This window comes from Xyrauchen texanus, chromosome 43 (assembly GCF_025860055.1).
Source record: "Xyrauchen texanus isolate HMW12.3.18 chromosome 43, RBS_HiC_50CHRs, whole genome shotgun sequence".
NCBI classification, from domain to species: Eukaryota; Metazoa; Chordata; class Actinopteri; order Cypriniformes; family Catostomidae; genus Xyrauchen; species Xyrauchen texanus.
The window spans coordinates 9,265,474-9,284,359 of record NC_068318.1 but is presented as its reverse complement, the minus strand read 5'-3'; the positions used below and the strand labels follow the sequence as shown (position 1 = coordinate 9,284,359).

At 39.5% G+C, this 18,886-nt stretch overlaps 1 protein-coding gene across 2 annotated transcripts in view; it reads left to right on the top strand.

The window, feature by feature from the left end:
* Positions 1-1,166: 1,166 nt before the first annotated feature.
* The window catches only part of LOC127635431 (protein FAM163B-like), a 45,744-nt gene continuing 28,024 nt past the window's right edge, over positions 1,167-18,886 (top strand). For both annotated transcript variants that reach the window (XM_052115481.1, XM_052115480.1), the window contains exon 1: positions 1,167-1,936. In XM_052115481.1, coding sequence (XP_051971441.1) covers positions 1,904-1,936 — 33 coding nt within the window. In that variant the 5' untranslated portion in view covers positions 1,167-1,903. The remainder of the gene's footprint in view (positions 1,937-18,886) is intronic.

Here is an 18,886-nt window from a genome sequence, read left to right as displayed (position 1 = left end):
TGGCGAACACACCGGAGCTGTGACACAAAGTATATATTTCAAATCTGACATCAGTCGTATCATAACCTGTAAAGCAGGACTTCCTCCTACATTTGCCATATTGGGCATTCCAATTTCTCCCATTCATACTAATACAAGTGGTCTTTCTTGGTTAAATCTGCTTGGACCTCTTTGAAGTCCCATAGAAAATTGTTGATGTGATATTCTTAATGTAGCTACCATTACAGTAATAGACTAAAACCTTAAAGGAGTAAAATATACAAGGTTCTTTTAGAAGATGTTTATGACGGTTAACACAATTTATGTGCTTACTATTGAAATAACACTTAAAGAACTTGGTCCACATTGACTTACATGACTTAAAGGGATAGTTCACCTAAACATGAATATTCTCTCATCTTTTACTCACCCTCATTCCATCCCAGATGTGTGTGATTTTCTTTCTTTCTGCTGAACACAAATTAAGATTTTTAGAAGAATATCTCAGTTCTGTAGGCACATACAATGCAAGTGAATGGTGACCAGAAATTTGAAGCACCTAAAATCACATTTAGGCAGCATAAACGTAATCCATAAAACTCCAGTTTAATGTCTTCTGAACTGATGTGGGTGAGAAACAGATCAATATTTAAGTCCTATTTACTATAAAGTCTCCTCCCTGACTACCTGGATGCGATATGCTCAAATAATGTGAGTCACCAAAAACAAAAGAAGAATGTGAAAGTTGAGATTTATAGTAAAAAAAAAGAAAAGAAAAATGCCTTAAATATTTATCTGATTCTCACACACACAAATCATGGCTTCTGACATCATGGATTTAACCACTGCATTTGAATGGATTATGCTGTCTTTATGTGCTTTTTAAAAAATGTTGAGGCTTCAAAGTTTTGGTCAACATTCACTTGCATTGCATGGGACCTACAGAGCTGAGATATTCTTCTAAAACATCTTTTAGAAGAATTTCTAAAGATTTGTATAACCTAAAAAAGTCATACACATCTGGGGTGGCATGTGTGTGAGTAAATGTTGAACTATTCCTTTAAGATTTGAATACAAAACCCCACTGGAATAAAGCGCTCTGATGAATTTGCGATGCTTCAATGGATTCGTTGAGATCACATCACAGTTCCTAAAAGCTTCATATATCGTCAGTCAGTGCCCGGAACTGTAAAACCGTCTCATCCCACTCCGCGCGCTGATTTACAGTGGAGTCGACTTCAGCTGCACGAGACAAACGGCAGCAATTATCCCGCGGAAAAGATCGCGCGACACCAAACATACGGCAAATCAGCATCGCGAGCGCTGAGAACAAACAATCTGAGATTTCATACTCCCTTTTAATTCTCTCGCACATGGAGAAGGACTATAGAAAAACTGACATCTCCATCAGATATTCATGAAGCTTGGAATGCATTGTGATATGGAGATGCGAAGATTTGTGGAGGTTTAAAAACGGTACGAGAGGAATAACGTTTTGAACCGCACTTCATTTCACGGATTACTTCGAGGTAGATTTTATCTAGTGAATAGGACTCACAGTTGGGTTACCTCAGCCAGTTCTTTTTTTATTTTTTATTATTATTTATTTATTTTTTTATTCCTTTTTTCCTCGTCACATTTAAGGAAATGTCCATTAAAACTCGCTCCGGATATTGACAATTTTGACAGCTCCGCAAAAACGAATGTGAAATAAGGAACACCTTAATGTAGCCTGGGACTGGACTGGTAAAACGCATTTATTGTCTTTCCATCCCGTCGCTTCATGTTTGAGGGGTTTTTGGACACCAAAAGTCGACAAGAAATCGACGAAAGTCATTTACGCGTATGCCGTAACAGTTCACTCTGGTAAAACAGTCATTTATAAAGCCTCGATACTTTCGTTTGAGCCTCGTCACTTCTGTAGATGAGCTCTGGTTCAATTCTAACCTTCGTGCAGGTAAGAATATCTTTACAGCATATTTGTAATTTGTTTCGATTTATTTATCCACAGCTTTGCTTTTACCGTGAAGAAATGCAATTTCTGGTTTGTCTTGGTTGTTGTTAACGGTGCGGTTTAAGCTCAATAAATGGGCATATCGTTGGCTCACGTTGACATTTTTATTATTATTAGTTTTTCTTATAAAATGTAATTATTTAGCCAGGGAAGCTATAACAAGATGCAACCTCAGTGATGCAGTAAAATAAACGGTTTTAGAAATGGGTCTTCTGTGGTGCTGAAGTACAGAAAACTTTCTGTTAAAGGAATAGTTCACCCAAAAACGAAATTTCTCTCATCATTTATTCACCCTCATAACATTCTAGATGTGTATTACTTTTTTTCTTCTGCAGAACACGTAGGAAGATTTTAGAAGAATATTTCAGCTCTGTAGGTTCATTCAATGCAAGTGAATGGTGACCAGAACTTTGAAGCTGCGAAAGTACATAAAGGCAGCACAAAAGTATTCATAAGGCTCCAGTGGTTAAATCTATATATTCAAAAGTGATCTAATTGGTGTGGATGAGAAACCGATTAATAAAAAAATAAAATAATAAATATATATGTTTTACTATTAATCTCCATCATTAACCATCCCCAACCAGCAGGTGGCGATATTCATAAAGAATGTTACTCGCCAAAAAACGAATGAAGAAAGTGAAAATGGAGATTTTATTTAAAAAAAATATTTATCTGTTTCTCATCCACACTTATTATACAGTTTCTGAAGACATGAGATAAACCACTGTAGTTGTAGGGATCGATTTTATGCTGCATTAAGAAAGAACGTCATACACATCTGAAAATAAAAATAATAAAATAACATTTTGGGGTTGAACTATCTCTTTAACTTGATTTAGGTGGAATCTGTACATGTATCCTGGATATATTATACTAAATACTTCACAAGCTCTTTGAACTAAAAGCTGTCTTTGTGCTCTTTTGGTCATATCGCAAATAAGCATGTCTATAAATGTGTCTCAACCTGTGCTTCACTTTAAAGCAGGGATAAATATCATAACTCAGACATCAAGAGCTCTTGAACCAGTATGTCACTTGTGCAGTCAAGCATATACGGCTGGGCAATCTACACTCCTTCTGATTGGTGGATGTGATTGCCCATAACCTCTTGAAAGGTGAAAGGGGAATTTTTTTCCCCCTGAGTCAGTAATGAGATGGGGCATATAGGGGGAGGGGTATTTCCACAATAATAATGTTAAAGAATTCTCTCCACCCCCAGCCATGACCGTTTCTCCAACCTTTAACCTCCCCCATCACATCTCTTTCTCTCTCTGTCACTCACACACACACACACACACACACACACACACACACACACACACACACACACACACACACACACACACACATTAATTGCAAGATGCCCCCATTGCAATGAATAATGGATACAAAGCATGTTTATTCCAAAGTGACATCTTCAGTGGAGTCATTCAGGTTCCTGGGCACTACCATCTCACAGGACCTGAAGTGGGAGATACACATCGACTCCATTGTGAAAAAGGCCCAGCAGAGGTTGTACTTCCTTCGCCAGCTGAGGAAGTTCAACCTGCCACCAGTGCTGCTGAAACAGTTCTACTCAGCAGTCATTGAGTCTGTCCTCTGCACTTCAATAACATCAGAAGACTACAAAGGACAGTTCGGTCTGCTGAGAGGATTATTGGTCCCCCTTCAAGAACTATACACTTCCAGAGTGAGGAAAAAGGCTGGTAAAATCACTCTGGAAAACACTCACCCAGCCCACTACCTTTTTGAACTGTTGCCTTCTGGCCGGCGCTTCAGAGCTCTGAACACCAGAACCGTCAGACACAGGAACAGTTTTTTCCCTCAGGCCATCCATCTAATGAACAATTAAATTGCCCCATTGAGCAATAATGATGTGCAATACACAGTTTAATTTTAATTTTAATTTATATTATCCAACATATCCACTTCTGCCATTACTTACATTGCTCTGTACATAATATACAGTTTTTTGTTCTTTATATAACAGATTGTATTAGATTTGCACTACGTGTGTGTATGTGGGTATGTATGAAGGTGAGTGTATGTACGTATATGTATAATCATTTATTTTGTGTTCTTTTTTGTTTTTAATTACCTATGTCTTGCTGCTGTTTTTGGTATTGTTTGTATTGTTGTTGACTGGAAGCTCCTGTCACCAAGACAAATTCCTTGTATGTGTAAGCATACTTGGCAATAAAGCTGATTCTGATTCTGATTCAGAGAAGCAAGCTACTATCAGTTATCCAGCCTTTTTTCAAAATGTGACCCACCAAGAGCATCATAACAATATTGCTTTTCTGTGCTGTAAAAAGAGGATGTGTGCAGTTGTTACCTTAAGGAGCTGTTTCTACCTGATATAATCTTTAAAAATGACTTTTGTTGGTGCCATATGAGTATTAAGTCTTAATAAATACTATTAATTAAGCCTGTTAATTTAGATGTTACCACTTGAAGCAACATTTTTATGTTACCTAAACAGTGCAACATTCATGAGTTTCTTGGGAATTAAAGGAATTTAAATGTTCCGTTCTGCATGCAGAGTGGTTTAGGAATAATTATAGTCTTTATTCATTACTTTTTAGTACATTAGATCAGTAAGAATTGTAATATTTTAATGACATACTGTTATATTATACTGTAAGTGGTAACCTGTGATTGTAAGGAGCTGTTTACCTGATGTAACCCCGTAAAATTAGTTTTGTTGATGTAAACTAATGAACTGTTGTAAAGTACACTGAATAAATGTGCTTCATGTGGTAACATCTACATTAACTGCTTAAATCCAAGTAAAAAATATTAAAATAACATGACTAAATCCACTATTATTTCATTCATTTGGTTACATTAGCAAAACTAATTTTAAGGGTTAGATCATGTAGAAACAGCTCTTTAAGGTAACAATTGCATCATCTCAATAAGAGATGCTAAATTTTGAAGTCACACAGTGATTTATTATAGCACAGTGTTGTAAAGTACATTTGAAATGGACTACATTTTATAATAACCATGCGGCCTCTGTGTAATGATTTTGTCTGCGTCTGCTTGAATCCTGAGCTCTGACCTATTCTTCGAATCACTTTCTGAAGAAGTCTCTATCTTTTCTAAGCACTTTTCCATCAGAACCTCCATGTACCAGAAAATCTCTGCCTCCTACACCACATCTCCTCTCTACTCATTTATGTCCTTTACTGTTCACCCTCCCCTGCAACCCCCACACTGTCAGAGAAGGTTGCACCCACAACAAGCCTAAGTCACGTAACCGCAGACACCAGCATGGGGGTACAACACACCTGTGAATTAATTAATAGAATACAACGGGTGTTTTGTTTTATTCACAGACTAAAAGCTGTTTATTTCTGCACAGTATTGAATAACAGATGTTGCTTACTTGTCTAGTTTCTCTCATGAAACATAAAAAGAATATGTGAAACTGTTACATACGATTACTAAAAGCAAATTCATTGTTTTGAACAAGTCCAAAAACATTGTGATGCGATATGTAGATTCTGAGGTATTGTAATCTTCACGGAGCGCGTTTTACATCTGAATCAGTGAATGGAGGCTGGTTGGCTGTTCTCGGGTCCTGGTGACTGCCGAATCCAACCTCTGTTAGTGCGACTTGTGTATTTTTTTTCTCTCTATCAACAATCCGATTTTGACCGGTGTGACTTTATTTCTGGAAAATACAGTAAATAAATAAAACATTTATTTGCTGTGCTGTTGCAAGAATTCATTTGCTAGAACAAATCTACAAATTGGAAAAGACATAAATTTGTTGGTTTTTCATTATCCAGTTAGTGCTTCTGACATCTGTGACCTCATTATACAGCGTACCTAAGTTACTTGCATTTTTTGCATAGCCGAATTTATAAAAACATGTCGAATTTACAAAAACATCTGGGACCACTTCAAACTTTTATCGGCACTTAGAAAGGAAGCATAAAGAAAGGTAAGTGACGCTAGCAAAGCTGGCTAACTAACATTAGCAAACTGCCTCTTGCTGCATTCCATTCAACTCAGAAAGTCGGATTTTCCAACTTCCTACTGGAAAAAGTGCAATGGGACGCCACTTGTATTTACAACTTGGAAAGATGTGTGGAAATTTTAAACTCCGATTTAGCCGAGATGCAGATCGGCACCCAGGAAGGTGTACAAAATAAGTAATAAACATTAAAATGTTAAATAATATTGATAAATTAGTCAAAGTTCCTTCTTTACATGATATTAAAGCTTGTTTAACAATTATTAGCAAACCAAAGCAGGTGTTCTAAACATGGTAAATTATGCTCTCATTTGTTGCAGATTGTTTATGAATTGGGTTGATTGGAGACATCTAGTGACACAAACATCCACACACACACACACACATTTTATATATATATATATATATATATATATATATATATATGGCAATAAAAGTGGTGAATAAAGACAAATCTTAATTAGTTTTCTGTGGGTGTTTTTATGGAAATGTTAATCTTTCAGATCAATTTAAGGAGTGTCTATGGTTCGCATGTTCCACATTTTATTGTAAGTGTGTCATGCAGCGTGGAACTCGCACTGGCCTTGGTCTTGACTCGGTCTCAACCCCTCAAAGTCTTGGTCTTGTCTCAGTCTCGATACACTCTGGTCTTGGTCTTGACTTAGTCTCGTTTTAGGTGGTCTTGACTACAACTCTGAAGCCTTGCAAAACATAAGCATGTTACATATTATATTCTGTACAGCATCATGGAGCAAAGAATATTTTTATAGTAGAAGATGGGAGTTGATGTTATGTTAAACTCACAGCTTTTGGTTTTGAAGTTTCTCAGCAGGAGACCTTCCTCTCCACAGAGGGACTACACTAGACACACTTATCTGCAGATGTTCAGTGAGAAACAGCAGCACACTCATAGAAGAAATGGTTCTATATACTGTAGAATCATAGATGGTTTATCACTCACCTCATATTTGGAACTCCTAAAAGGCTAAATATGACATGATCACAAGTTCATGGGTTCTTTGTTGGCAGGTAATAGGCTTCTGTATAAAACCTTTTAGGGCTTCCAAACATGGGATTGTACATTTTAATTATTTTTGTTTTGTTGCTTCATCCAGCGAGCTGTGAAGCAGAAGTGTGAGTGATCTTCTGTGATCCGCAAATGCTATCGAGTCCTTGAATAATGTACAATTTCGAGTAAGGAAAGCCGGTGGAGTTTCAGGTGTCCCCCTGGGGGAGGGGGTGGGGGGGTGATACATTATTAAACATTGTTTACTTTTAATGGTGTAGTAATGTATATATTTAATTTGACATGTTTCATTTTGTTGTGCAATTTTAAAAATATTTGTCGGTATCAGATCCTATGTCAGATCCCTCCCCCCTTGGTCTCTCTCTCTCGCTCGTTCACTTATGTGTGCATGTGCAAAAAATGCTAAATATAACGTCATTTGCACTCATTGTACGGTGAAATTTAATTATCATCGAAGCTCACAAATGCAATATGGGAATGAAACAAGAAAACTAGAGAATGTCTAATGCGATTTGCAGCATCTTCAGTTTTGTCTTCAGAAACGTTTTAGTCAGACACTTATGTATGCGCATGACAAACTGTGTGTGCCAAAAACGATTACATTTTTTTTTATGTCTCGAATGTAAATATATCTATTGTGTGAAAGTGCAAAACAATTGATAAGTAGATTTTTTTTTAGGTGCTATCATACAGGGGGAGAGCCAGATGACCGGGTTCTTTCCTTTCATCTTTACCTTTTTTCCACCTCTGGCATTGTTTTTACTTAATTCGCCAGTTGCGCCTTTCGGAAATACTTGAAAAATATATTGCATATATAGGTAAAATATAATTAATTTAATAAATGCATAATACGATGGACTGGCGACCTGTCCAGGGTGTCCCCCGCCTTTCGCCCAATGTTAGCTGGGATAGGCTCCAGCCCCCCGCGACCCTGTACACAGGATAAGCGGTTGACGATGGATGGATGGATGGAATGCATAATAATATTTATTTATAAATGAATTTTTGCCTCAGTCCCATTAGGAATCCAATATTCACATACCCCCTCAACTCAAAATCTGCCATTTTAGTCATGATTTGTGTGAATGGGAGTAAAATAATTGTTGTTGTAGGGCCTTTAGTGTTCATTTTTACCTGGAAACTGCTGTGATATGTACTGCAGCTAATAAAATCATTTAGCAAACTTTTAATGGAGGTAACAACTGCAGGTTACCATGTTTATAGTGTTGTGTTATTTAATTTATAAAATGATTCATTAAATATTTAGCCTGAAGAACCCTTTTGTTTTAAAATTTTCTTTATTTTTTTGTAGAGCCTCTGGATTCTACAAAGAAACTAAACATAAATATATCTTTATTTCTAAGAGTATAGAACCCATGCCGAAGCACAAAACAGTGGAATAATTCTGGATATGGAGTGGCCGCTTGCCAACCAGACAGGCAGAAATATTAAAAGATTAAGGCAGGAAGAAAAGATGGAAAGAGCGTGTAGCTGCCCTACAGGAATAAATAATAACACACACATATACTATGTTATCTCAGAAAAGAGTGTTTATGTAACTCTTGTAAACACTTTTATATTTGTCATGGTGCTGGAAGAAGGCTTGAGGTTGTGTATAATGCAGCTACAAATATGACTCGGTCTTATGCTCTCTCTAACTCATTCTTTCCCTCTATTGCATACACAGTTTGTTAAAATACATAGGAATCACCCCTGAGGCTGCATAGGGTTGAACCGGTCTCCTACCATTCCAGTTAAACTGAAGACAAGTCTTTTAGAATTAAGTGATGTTCAAGAATCCACTTGGAATCCACTTGTTTTCCATACGAGCTCCATTTATAATCAAACGCTTGAACTTGATGTAGTATAGTTTTAAATAGAGACTTTGCAGAGCTTATTGGGATGTAAGTGCTCCTCAAAGGAGCAGAAATGAGAAGTTGATTCAGGTACACTGATGTACACTATGTATGACATTATTGGAGTGCTGTGTTTAAATTGTATAATCCTTTTTTAACTTCATAGAATTTTATGTTGCAAAAACATTAAGTTAGGGTGTGTTCACACTTGGCAGGTTTGGTCTGATTCAACTCTGGTGCGATTGCTCTATTAGTTCGGTTCATTTGAACAAGTGTGAACGCTGCCATCCGAACCTTGGTGCGCACCAAACAAGCGGACCGAGACCCCCGAATAGTGGGTCTCGGTCCACTTCCAATGAACTTTGGTGCTGTTCGACTGATATATGAACGCAGCATGGACAAAAGTCATCTAAATGGACCTATAACAGGAAGTAATTTGCCTTTACTGACCTCAAGCATACCTGGTTCTTCTCATCATAGGAGCTATGTTGCTAAGTACAGGTGGGTCTCAGTCCACTTCCAATGAACTTTGGTGCTGTTCGACTGATATATGAACGCAGCATGGACAAAAGTCATCTAAATGGACCTATAACAGGAAGTAATTTGCCTTTACTGATCTCAAGCATACCTGGTTCTTCTCATCATAGGAGCTATGTTGCTAAGTACAGGCATCGGAACTACTGTCAGCCGTTCTTGCAGCAGGTCTTCATTTGTGTGTGCAGCAGAGGATTTCCTGCCGCTGTTTTGATTGCTTTACACTATATTAGCTCTTCGTTAGTTCTCAGTTGGTAAAAATACCACCACATAAATCCAACAAGCGCATTTAGCCCAGCAGCCAGCATTGTTTTGGATGTTCGGCAAGTTCCGTCCCAAAATATACATCATAAAAGCTGTCCAATCACCTGTTCAACCTTATCCTTATGGCTTTTGTTTTGTATCTTTAGGTTTGGTGTTAAACATGCCATTGAACGCTAAGCAAACCAGGAGTAAATGTATCATTTTCTTTTTTGGTCCGGACCAAGAGAACCGAACTACAAGTGTGAACAGACCCTTATGGCACTTTTACACTGCACATTACGGTTCGACTCGCCTCGCCTCAACTCTACTCTCTACGTTTCTGAGCTTGCATTTCCACTGCAGTTTAGTGCTATCTCAACGTGCGTGGGATTATAGGCTGATCGTCATAGTTGTGCTGCCTCTACTGCCGTGACATTATATTAAACATGACACAAACTGACCAAAACAATAACACAACCACTAGTTGTTAACTACTAGCTCATTGTGCTGCATAAAGCAGTTGTTGCATGGTGATTTTACACAAGTGTAACAGTTAAATTGGCCTGGCTGTTTTAGAAGTAAGCTTCCAGGAGCTGGTCAACTAAATAAAGTGAAGCTTTCAAGCAGAGTATAGAGTTAACGTAACTAAATGTTAGGAAAAAAAGAGTCCAGGGCACTCCTACTCCCATTGCTCGCCAGTTTAGATAGCGTCCATTTGGTCGAACCTCTTCCACATTTCCTTGATGGTTCTGTAGTCATTTAAAAATTTTTTTTTACTTTTCTCTACACTGTTGAAAGGTCCGGTGGTAGCCGGGTGGCTAACAGCTAAGACACTTCCTGAGAGACTTTTTTGTTTCTCTAACGAGTGGACCGTCTGCATCTCGTTTATTGACAACTTTAAAACTAGCGGGTTGATGTTGCATGTCGGAAATCCAGTGACACTGGTAATGACGAGTCTCCCTGTCCAATCAGTGATCTGCAAGATTTTGACGTCACATTTAGTATCGGCTCGGCTCGCTTGGAACCTCGACCGAGGTGGTACTAAAAAAAGTACCAGGTACTATCCACAGTGGAAAAGCCCAAAAAAGAGAGCAGAGTTGAGTTGTACCATGCAGTGGAAAAGCCCCATTAGTTTAAGTTGAGGTCTTTGTTATCGTATCTCACAGAGTCTGCTGAGGGACACCGGCCCCGATCAATTTCTGAGATCATCCAATAAAGATCTTGTGTTGTGTGAGGCGAGGAACAAAGGAAAGCTTTCTTGGAAGAATCACAATATTTTCTTGTTCCCAGACTTTGGGAATTCAACAAGAGAGAAACTCAATCGATTCAAGGAGTGTAAGAAATTCTTGCATCAACGGAAGATCGCTTTTGCACTGATGTTTCTGGCCAAACTGAGAATAGAAACAAAGGATGGCCGCAAAGTATTTATGTGTCCCAAACAAGCACTGTCCTTCATACATACATTGGAATGAGTAAGCCATTTGGTGTTTCTCGATTTTCTGAGGAACCTGGCCGCTATCTTTGTTTCTGTTTCTGTTGGTTCCGCCTAGCGGCTGATGTTTGTTTTTGGAATAACACTTCTCCTTCAAGAAACTTTTGGATTGATGGAGGATCGCTTTTGCACCAGGGTTCCTGGCCAGATTGAGATATCTATATGCCCACACAAAGTATGTCTTTTATAAAGTCATGGTGTATTTTTTTTATGTGCCGTCCGAGTGAATTTTACTTTTTTGTGCTGGTTCTGCCTAGCGGCTAGAGTTTGATTTGTGGAATGGCACTGCTTCAGGACAGCTGTGGATGAATCTGTTCGTTCCTTGTGCTTATGCCTCCTGTTGGCTGGAGTTTGTTTTGTGGAGTATTTTTGCAGAACATTGTAATTATTACGTCATCTGCTGCACTCATAAAAAGCTGGCTCACTGAACACTTGTTTGTCTGTCCGAGGAAAGTGAACGGCTTTGGTTTGTGGAGGGAAATACCTTCAAGACAGTTCTGTGAATTAATCTACATGTTCTTTTGTGTTTATTCTGCCTATTGGCTGGGGTTTGTTTCACAAAGTATTTTCTGTTATGTAATTTTACCTTACAAAATTTGTGCAGAAGCAGCAGACTTGAGCAATCCGATGGCAAAGTTGTTGCGGGGGCTCTTGTATGCGTACATGGACCTTTTGAGTTTAGAGGGATTGACAATGGTTGGCTCTGTCGTGCGCGGGGTTAATGCACACATTTTTATTTTTTCTGTTTGTTTGGTTCGGGTTTGATTGTTGCACAAATGTTGAAATGTGGTCTGTATAATCTTATTTTTGACACACAATTTATTTTTTCTATTATATCAAAATGTTAAATGTTCAAATGTCTCAAACAGATTAAAGATAAATTAGGGAGAATCATAATTTTTTTAGCTGAAATTGGTTTGGTTTGGCTAATATTTACTCACTTAACGTTGATGACCAGGGCTTTTTTTATTGATCTCGAAGGGATGTTGCAGGCCGCTGGTACCCCTTATGTCCTTGATCATAGTGAAGCAAAAGTGTGTAAGCAAACATTTACGCTTCACAGGATGTGTCAAAATCTTGGTCTTGCAGATATTTGGTGACTTTTGAACCCATCTGTTAGGGACTATACATTTGTTTTCATCAGTTCATAAGATTTAGTCTATAATAGATTTTTTTTATATATCTAAGTCCCTCATTTCATCTGTTGTTGATTGTTCAACTGGAAAAATCTTAGTCTCAGATCACACCCTGATGAGTATAGAAGTGTTGCCACATATGGATAAAAATAAATCATATAGTTGGCACTTTAATGTATCCCTTTTGTAAAATCTTGATTTTCAACAAATGTTAACGACGGAAATCTATGTTTATATGGAGACTAACTGGTCTTCAGTATCTTCTGTGGGCGTGGCTTGGGAGGAACTTAAGGCTTTTCTTAGGGGCCGGATCGTACAGTATGCCTCATTCATCAATAGATCCAAGGCATGAGAACTCGTGGAGTTGGAAGGGAATATTTAAAGTGCAGAGGCAGAGCTAAAGCGCAGAATGTCATCTGATGGTTATAGAGAATTGACCCAATTGAAATACAGATATAATACTATTTTGTCACAGAAAGTGTAGTTTTGGTTATTCAGGACAAGACAGTCATATTTTGAGTCGGGGGACAAAGCAGGGAAGGTTTTGGCTAGATATATAAAGCAGAGAGAGTCTTTTTCTACCATTCCCTCAGTGAAATGTGCTGGTGGTGAAATGTTTACCTCAGTTATTGATATTAATAATGCCTTTAAAGTGTTCTATCTTGATCTTTATAGTTCCACGTCTTCGTCTACTGATGAACCATTTGAACTCCCTAAACTGACGACTGAGCAAAATAAATAACCTGAGATAACCTTTAATTAAGTCCATTGCATTTCATCAATATCATGTGGTCAGTGGCAAATGATCAGTCTCCAGTCACTGCAATCTAACTTGATGCCGAAAAGGTGTTTGATACAGTAGAATGGAATTATTTTTTAAGATTTTGGAAATGTATGTGTTCGGGAGTACATTTTTTGGTTTGATTAAGTTACTTTATAGACAACCTGTAGCAGTGGTACAAACAAATGGATTAATTTAATATTATATTACTCTGAATAGAGGCAATCAGCAGAGTTGCCCGCTTTCCCCATTATTGTTCTGTCTTGCCCTGCAAATTTTAGCAGCCATGCTAAATTGTTCACTTCCACCTGAGAGAGCCCCTCCCTGGTTTGTTATTGAACAGGAAGTTCTTGCCCCTATTTCGCCATTGCAAAGCGTCTCTATCAAACTAATTGGTGAAGTTAAGTTGCCCCCCCTTTATTTATTTTGCTTTTACACTTGGTATGGGCATAAGTGTCCAGAATATTTAAATCAAACATTTATGTAAATGTTGCCTTGAGCATATGCTAGAACCTAAGATTGTGTATTGGTAAGTCCCCTTTCTGCTGGTCAGAGTGGATTGTGAGAGGGGTTGCTACACTCGGTGGTGTTTAAATGTTGTGTGTGTATATATATATATATATATATATATATATATATATATATATATATATATATATATATATATATATATAATTTATAGACAAAATTTATTGCTGAAAATGAAATCGGATATATACATTTTGTTTAGCTTGACTCAAGATATCGGAGGAAAAAATAATTTTGATTGCAGCCTATACAGTTGTGAAGATATTAGTGAAAATGTTAAAATGTTTATTATAGCACAACCTAGCATTGGATTGGTGTGAGTGTCAGTCATGCCTGAGCAGCAGCTGGGATTTGGGACCACCCTGTCAAGTTTGGGATTTCTGTGATTTATGGTGTGATGGTTCTGTGATATATTATCTGTTGTCCAGACTGTTTTAAGGCAAGACATTAGTACAAATACAATAGTATCCCAGCACCTTCGGTGCTTAGACCCCTAAATATCCAGGGCAAAAAATTGTAATAAAAATTTTATTTTAATAAAATATTGACCCTGACATGTAAACTGAATGTAATATTTGGCCTATATGGATGCTGTGCAGTAATATACATAGTTACGAGGTGAACAGGTGTTTCACATAGCTGTTACTATATAGTATAGCAAGGCTGGAGCAAGATTCCAGAACCAGACCTATCCATTTTACACAAAGTAGTCCAAAACGTTCATGCAGAGGTCATACATAAACTGTTCAGTGCTGTACCATTTCTGACAGAATGACTAAGCAATTAGTCGGTTGAAGGTTTTGAAAGTAACAGTTTGTGAAAGTTTGATGTGTTGGGATTTAATCCTCCTCTCTCACACAAGAGAATTGCAGACACACAATCTCATCCACACTAAGCAACTTTAATTTGTTCCTAATAATTTCCCTTATCCATCGGAAAGAGAGAAAGTTTGCGTTTGAGCAAATTCAATTTTGTGTGGTAAAAAGGTGGCTTTATTCTGTGGGTGAGATTTAGGAATTGTTGTCACTTGACAGGATCAATATTATTTGTCAAAACTAATATTTGTCATACTTGCAATAGTCTAGCTAGTCAGACATAGTACTTGCAGCTTAAAGTCTGGTCTACATTTTAGGGTACTTTCACACTTGATTTGATTGCTTTGACCAAACCAGAGTTCGTTTCCTCCCTCCTTTCCCTGGTCTCTGTTCACATTATATTTTTGGGTCCAAACCACAGTCCTATTACTTCATCAACGTGAATACATGCGGTAACTGTTTACCAGTGTAACTAAGCAACAACTCAAAAAGACATTAGCTTCACTGTGTTATTGAAGTATTAATCCCTTTGGATTTACCCCCAAAAATGTACATGCACAAAACAACATTTATGTTTGTCTGCCATAGATGCATTGAATGTGCAATGATGTTATGAATTAGCGTTTGTCTGCCACAAGCCCACGGATGCATTGCATGAGATGTGAAGAATGTGAGCTGCTCTCTGAAGGTGATGCATTTGGACACAAGCTGGTATGAGAAATGAATTATACCATAGTAATTGCAATCGGGAGCCTGCAAAGACGCATTTATACATAATTATACATCAACAATAGCAGTTCACTTCCACGATTTGGTATGATTGTATTCATATTAGCAGCGAACCGCACCAGAGTTCACATGATCTGTACCCCAGACCACCATTTTAAGCGGATTCAGGTCCGGTTCGCAGGTCCACTGTGTGTCGCTAAAAGCGTGTAAATTGTTTTTAAGGTAATGCTCTGTAGGGCTGGGCGATATGGCAAAAAATATTATCACGATATTCTTTTTCATATCATTCGATATCGATATTTATCACGATATTCAATCACATATGCACATAGGAATTTTTTTTTTATTTCCAAAAAAAGAAGAGAAAACTAAATCCTAAACCGTCTAAATAGCCTTTACAAAACTGCATTGGGGGCCCAGACACATTCAATGCAGTGGTGTCTGAGGGATCTTCTATGAAAATATTACAATATTTTATAGTTTATCAATTGAGTGCCGTTAGATATGAATGTTATAAAATGATCTGTTCATTTTGAATCATAAATGAACAGATCATTTTATAATATATACTATATATATACATATACATATATATATATATATATATATATATATTACATTAAAATTAGTTTCATATTTCTTTACATACAGATATCCAAGTATGGTGGCATAGAAGCCCTTGTGACTGAGGAATGATACTGTATGGGGGTTCAGGGGTATCTCCTGAGAGAAACTTTTGAAAATGTAGAAGTCTGAATGGACCATTTTTCTATTTTCATTAACGTTAGAAAGACTAGGCTACAAACTAGTAATTGTTTTGTCTTTCATCCTTGTCAGAGATGATGACATATTAATAATTTCACAAAATTAGAACAGAAATCTATTTGTTTATTATTAAAGTCTTGGAACATGCTTATTAATAAAACTAAATTTAGAAAGAAAAAACGTTATGGTCTAAAGGCGCTCTGGAAACACGCACCTCATGTTTACTCACATGTGGGGAGAAAAGAGGATGCGGGTGCGGCCCGGGACAGGGCATCAGTGAAGCATCAGTTTCAGTCCTAGAGAAAAATATTCAAGAATACAGCTCAGAAAGATCAGATATGATGTAACCGGCACTGTTGTTTTGTCGCGCTGCTCACTAGGGACGATGAGAGGGTGTAACCATCGTCATGATGTCTTGCAGTCAAGATGGAATCAATCTGGGATTCGGAACGTGGTGACCTGTGTAGCGGGGGCAATAGCAACTTCATACAGTCTGAGGCTGCATTTCCACTGAAGTGGAACACCTTACCGGTGAACAGTGTAGTGACGGCGGATGCCAACATGACAGGACTCTGGACAGAGACACACAGGGCTGTAGTTGCTTCTAGAGATAGTAACACAGAGTGAGAATCCGACAGAGAATGTAGTGAGAGCGAGGAGAGAAATAGAGAGCTAATCAGAGGAAAGAGGGAACAGGTGGATTAATGAGGAACTCAGGGAAGATGAGAAACAGCTGGGAGCGGAGGAAAGGAGAGGGAAAGTAACATAGAACGACCAACAGAGGGAGACAGAGTAGAGGGAAAGAACAGAAGTGAGACATAACATGACAGTACCCCTCCCTCAACGAGCGCCTCCTGGAGGAGACCTGGCGGCGATGGAGGAAATCATCGATAAGCGAACGGTCCAACATGTCCCGAGAGGGAACCCAACTTCTCTCCTTGGGTCCGTAACCCTCCCAATCAACCAGAAACTGATGACCACGACCCCGAGCGCACATGTCAAGAATCTTGCGGACCCTATAGATAGGAGCGCCTTCAACACGAACGGGAAGAGAGGGAAATACAGATTTAAGGGGAAGGTTAAGGGTGGAAAGCCATACCCTCTGGCCGTGACAATATCTGGGGCTCTTAGTTCTACGCTTGTTAGCCGCCCTCACAGTCTGTTCCCTATAACGGCAGAGAGCTGATCTAACACCCCTCCAGGTGCGCTCGCAACGTTGGACAAAAGCTTGAGCGGACGGGACGCTGGAGTCGGCGATTTGCGATGAGAACAGCGGAGGTTGGTACCCGAGGCTGCTCTGAAAAGGAGACAGGCCGGTAGCAGACGACGGAAGCGAGTTATGGGCGTATTCAGCCCAGGGAAGGTGTTCGGACCAGGATGCGGGGTTACGGAAAGATAGGCTGCGCAAGATGCGGCCGACCATCTGATTGGCCCGTTCGGCTTGACCGTTAGATTGAGGGTGGAAGCCGGACGAGACTGACGGAAGACCCAATTAGCTGACAAAACTCCTTCCAAAACTGGGACGTAAATTGCGGACCTCTATCCGAAACAATATCAGAGGGGAGGCCATGAATCTTGAAAATATTCTCGATGACTATTTGCGCCGTCTCTCTGGCAGAAGGGAGCTTAGTGAGGGGAATAAAATGGGGCGCTTTGGAAAATCGATCGACGACAGTGAGAATGACAGAATTGCCCGCCGACGCAGGGAGTCCGGTAATGAAATCTAAGGCGATGTGTGACCACGGTTGAGAGGGGATGGGAAGTGGTCTGAGAAGTCCGGCCGGAGGGGAGTTCCCGGATTTAGTCTGCGCGCAGACGGAACAAGCCGCCATGAAACGACGCGTGTCGCGTTCCCAAGTGGGCAACCAAAAACGCTGGCGAATGGAAGCGAGCGTGCCCCGAACGCCGGGGTGACCAGCCAGTTTGGCCGAGTGAGCCCACTGAAGAACGGCCAGGCGGGTGGGGGTGGGAACAAAGAGGAGGTGTCTAGGACAGGTGCGCGGCGAATTACGAATGAATCGTCGATAAAAGTTTGGGAAACCGAGAAAGCGCTGCAGCTCGACGCGCGACTTAGGAACGGGCCAGTCTAAAACGGCTTGGACCTTAGCAGAATCCATCTTAATGCCCTCTGCAGAAATGACAGAGCTGAGGAAATTAACGGAGGCGGCATGAAAGGTGCATTTCTCAGCTTTAACGTAAAGACGGTTCTCTAAAAGGCGCTGGAGGACGCGACGCACATGCTGGACATGAATCTGGAGAGACGGAGAGAAAATCAGGATGTCGTCGAGATAAACGAAAACAAAGATGTTTAGCATGTCTCTCAGGACGTCATTAATTAGTGCCTGAAAAACGGCAGGGGCGTTAACGTAGGCCGAACAGGAGAACCCGATATTCAAAATGCCCTAACGGAGTGTTAAACGCAGTCTTCCACTCGTCCCCTCCCTAATGCGCACAAGATGGTAAGCGTTACGCAGATCCAATTTGGTGAAAAATTTGGCTCCATGCAGGATCTCGAAAGCTGATGACATAAGAGGGAGCGGGTAACGATTCTTAACTGTTATGTCATTCAAGCCTCGATAATCAATGCAGGGACGTAAGGAACCGTCCTTCTTCTGCACAAAAAACCCTGCCCCGGCGGGAGAAGAGGAGGGGACAATAGTACCGGCCTCGAGAGCTACGGATAGATAATCCTCGAGAGCTTGGCGTTCGGGAGCCGACAGCGAGTAAAGTCTACCCCGGGGGGGTGGTACCTGGACGAAGTTCGATACTACAATCATAAGAACGATGGGGGGGAGGGAAGTGGCCCGGGAACGACAGAACACCGTTCGCAGATCGTGATATTCCTCCGGTACTCCCGACAAATCACCAGGCTCCTCCTGAAAAACAGAGACAGAGGATACAGGGGGAACAGCAGACATTAAACATTTAACATGACAAGAGACATTCCACGAAAGGACAGTATTCTTAGCCCAATTTATAGAGGAATTATGTTGAACTAA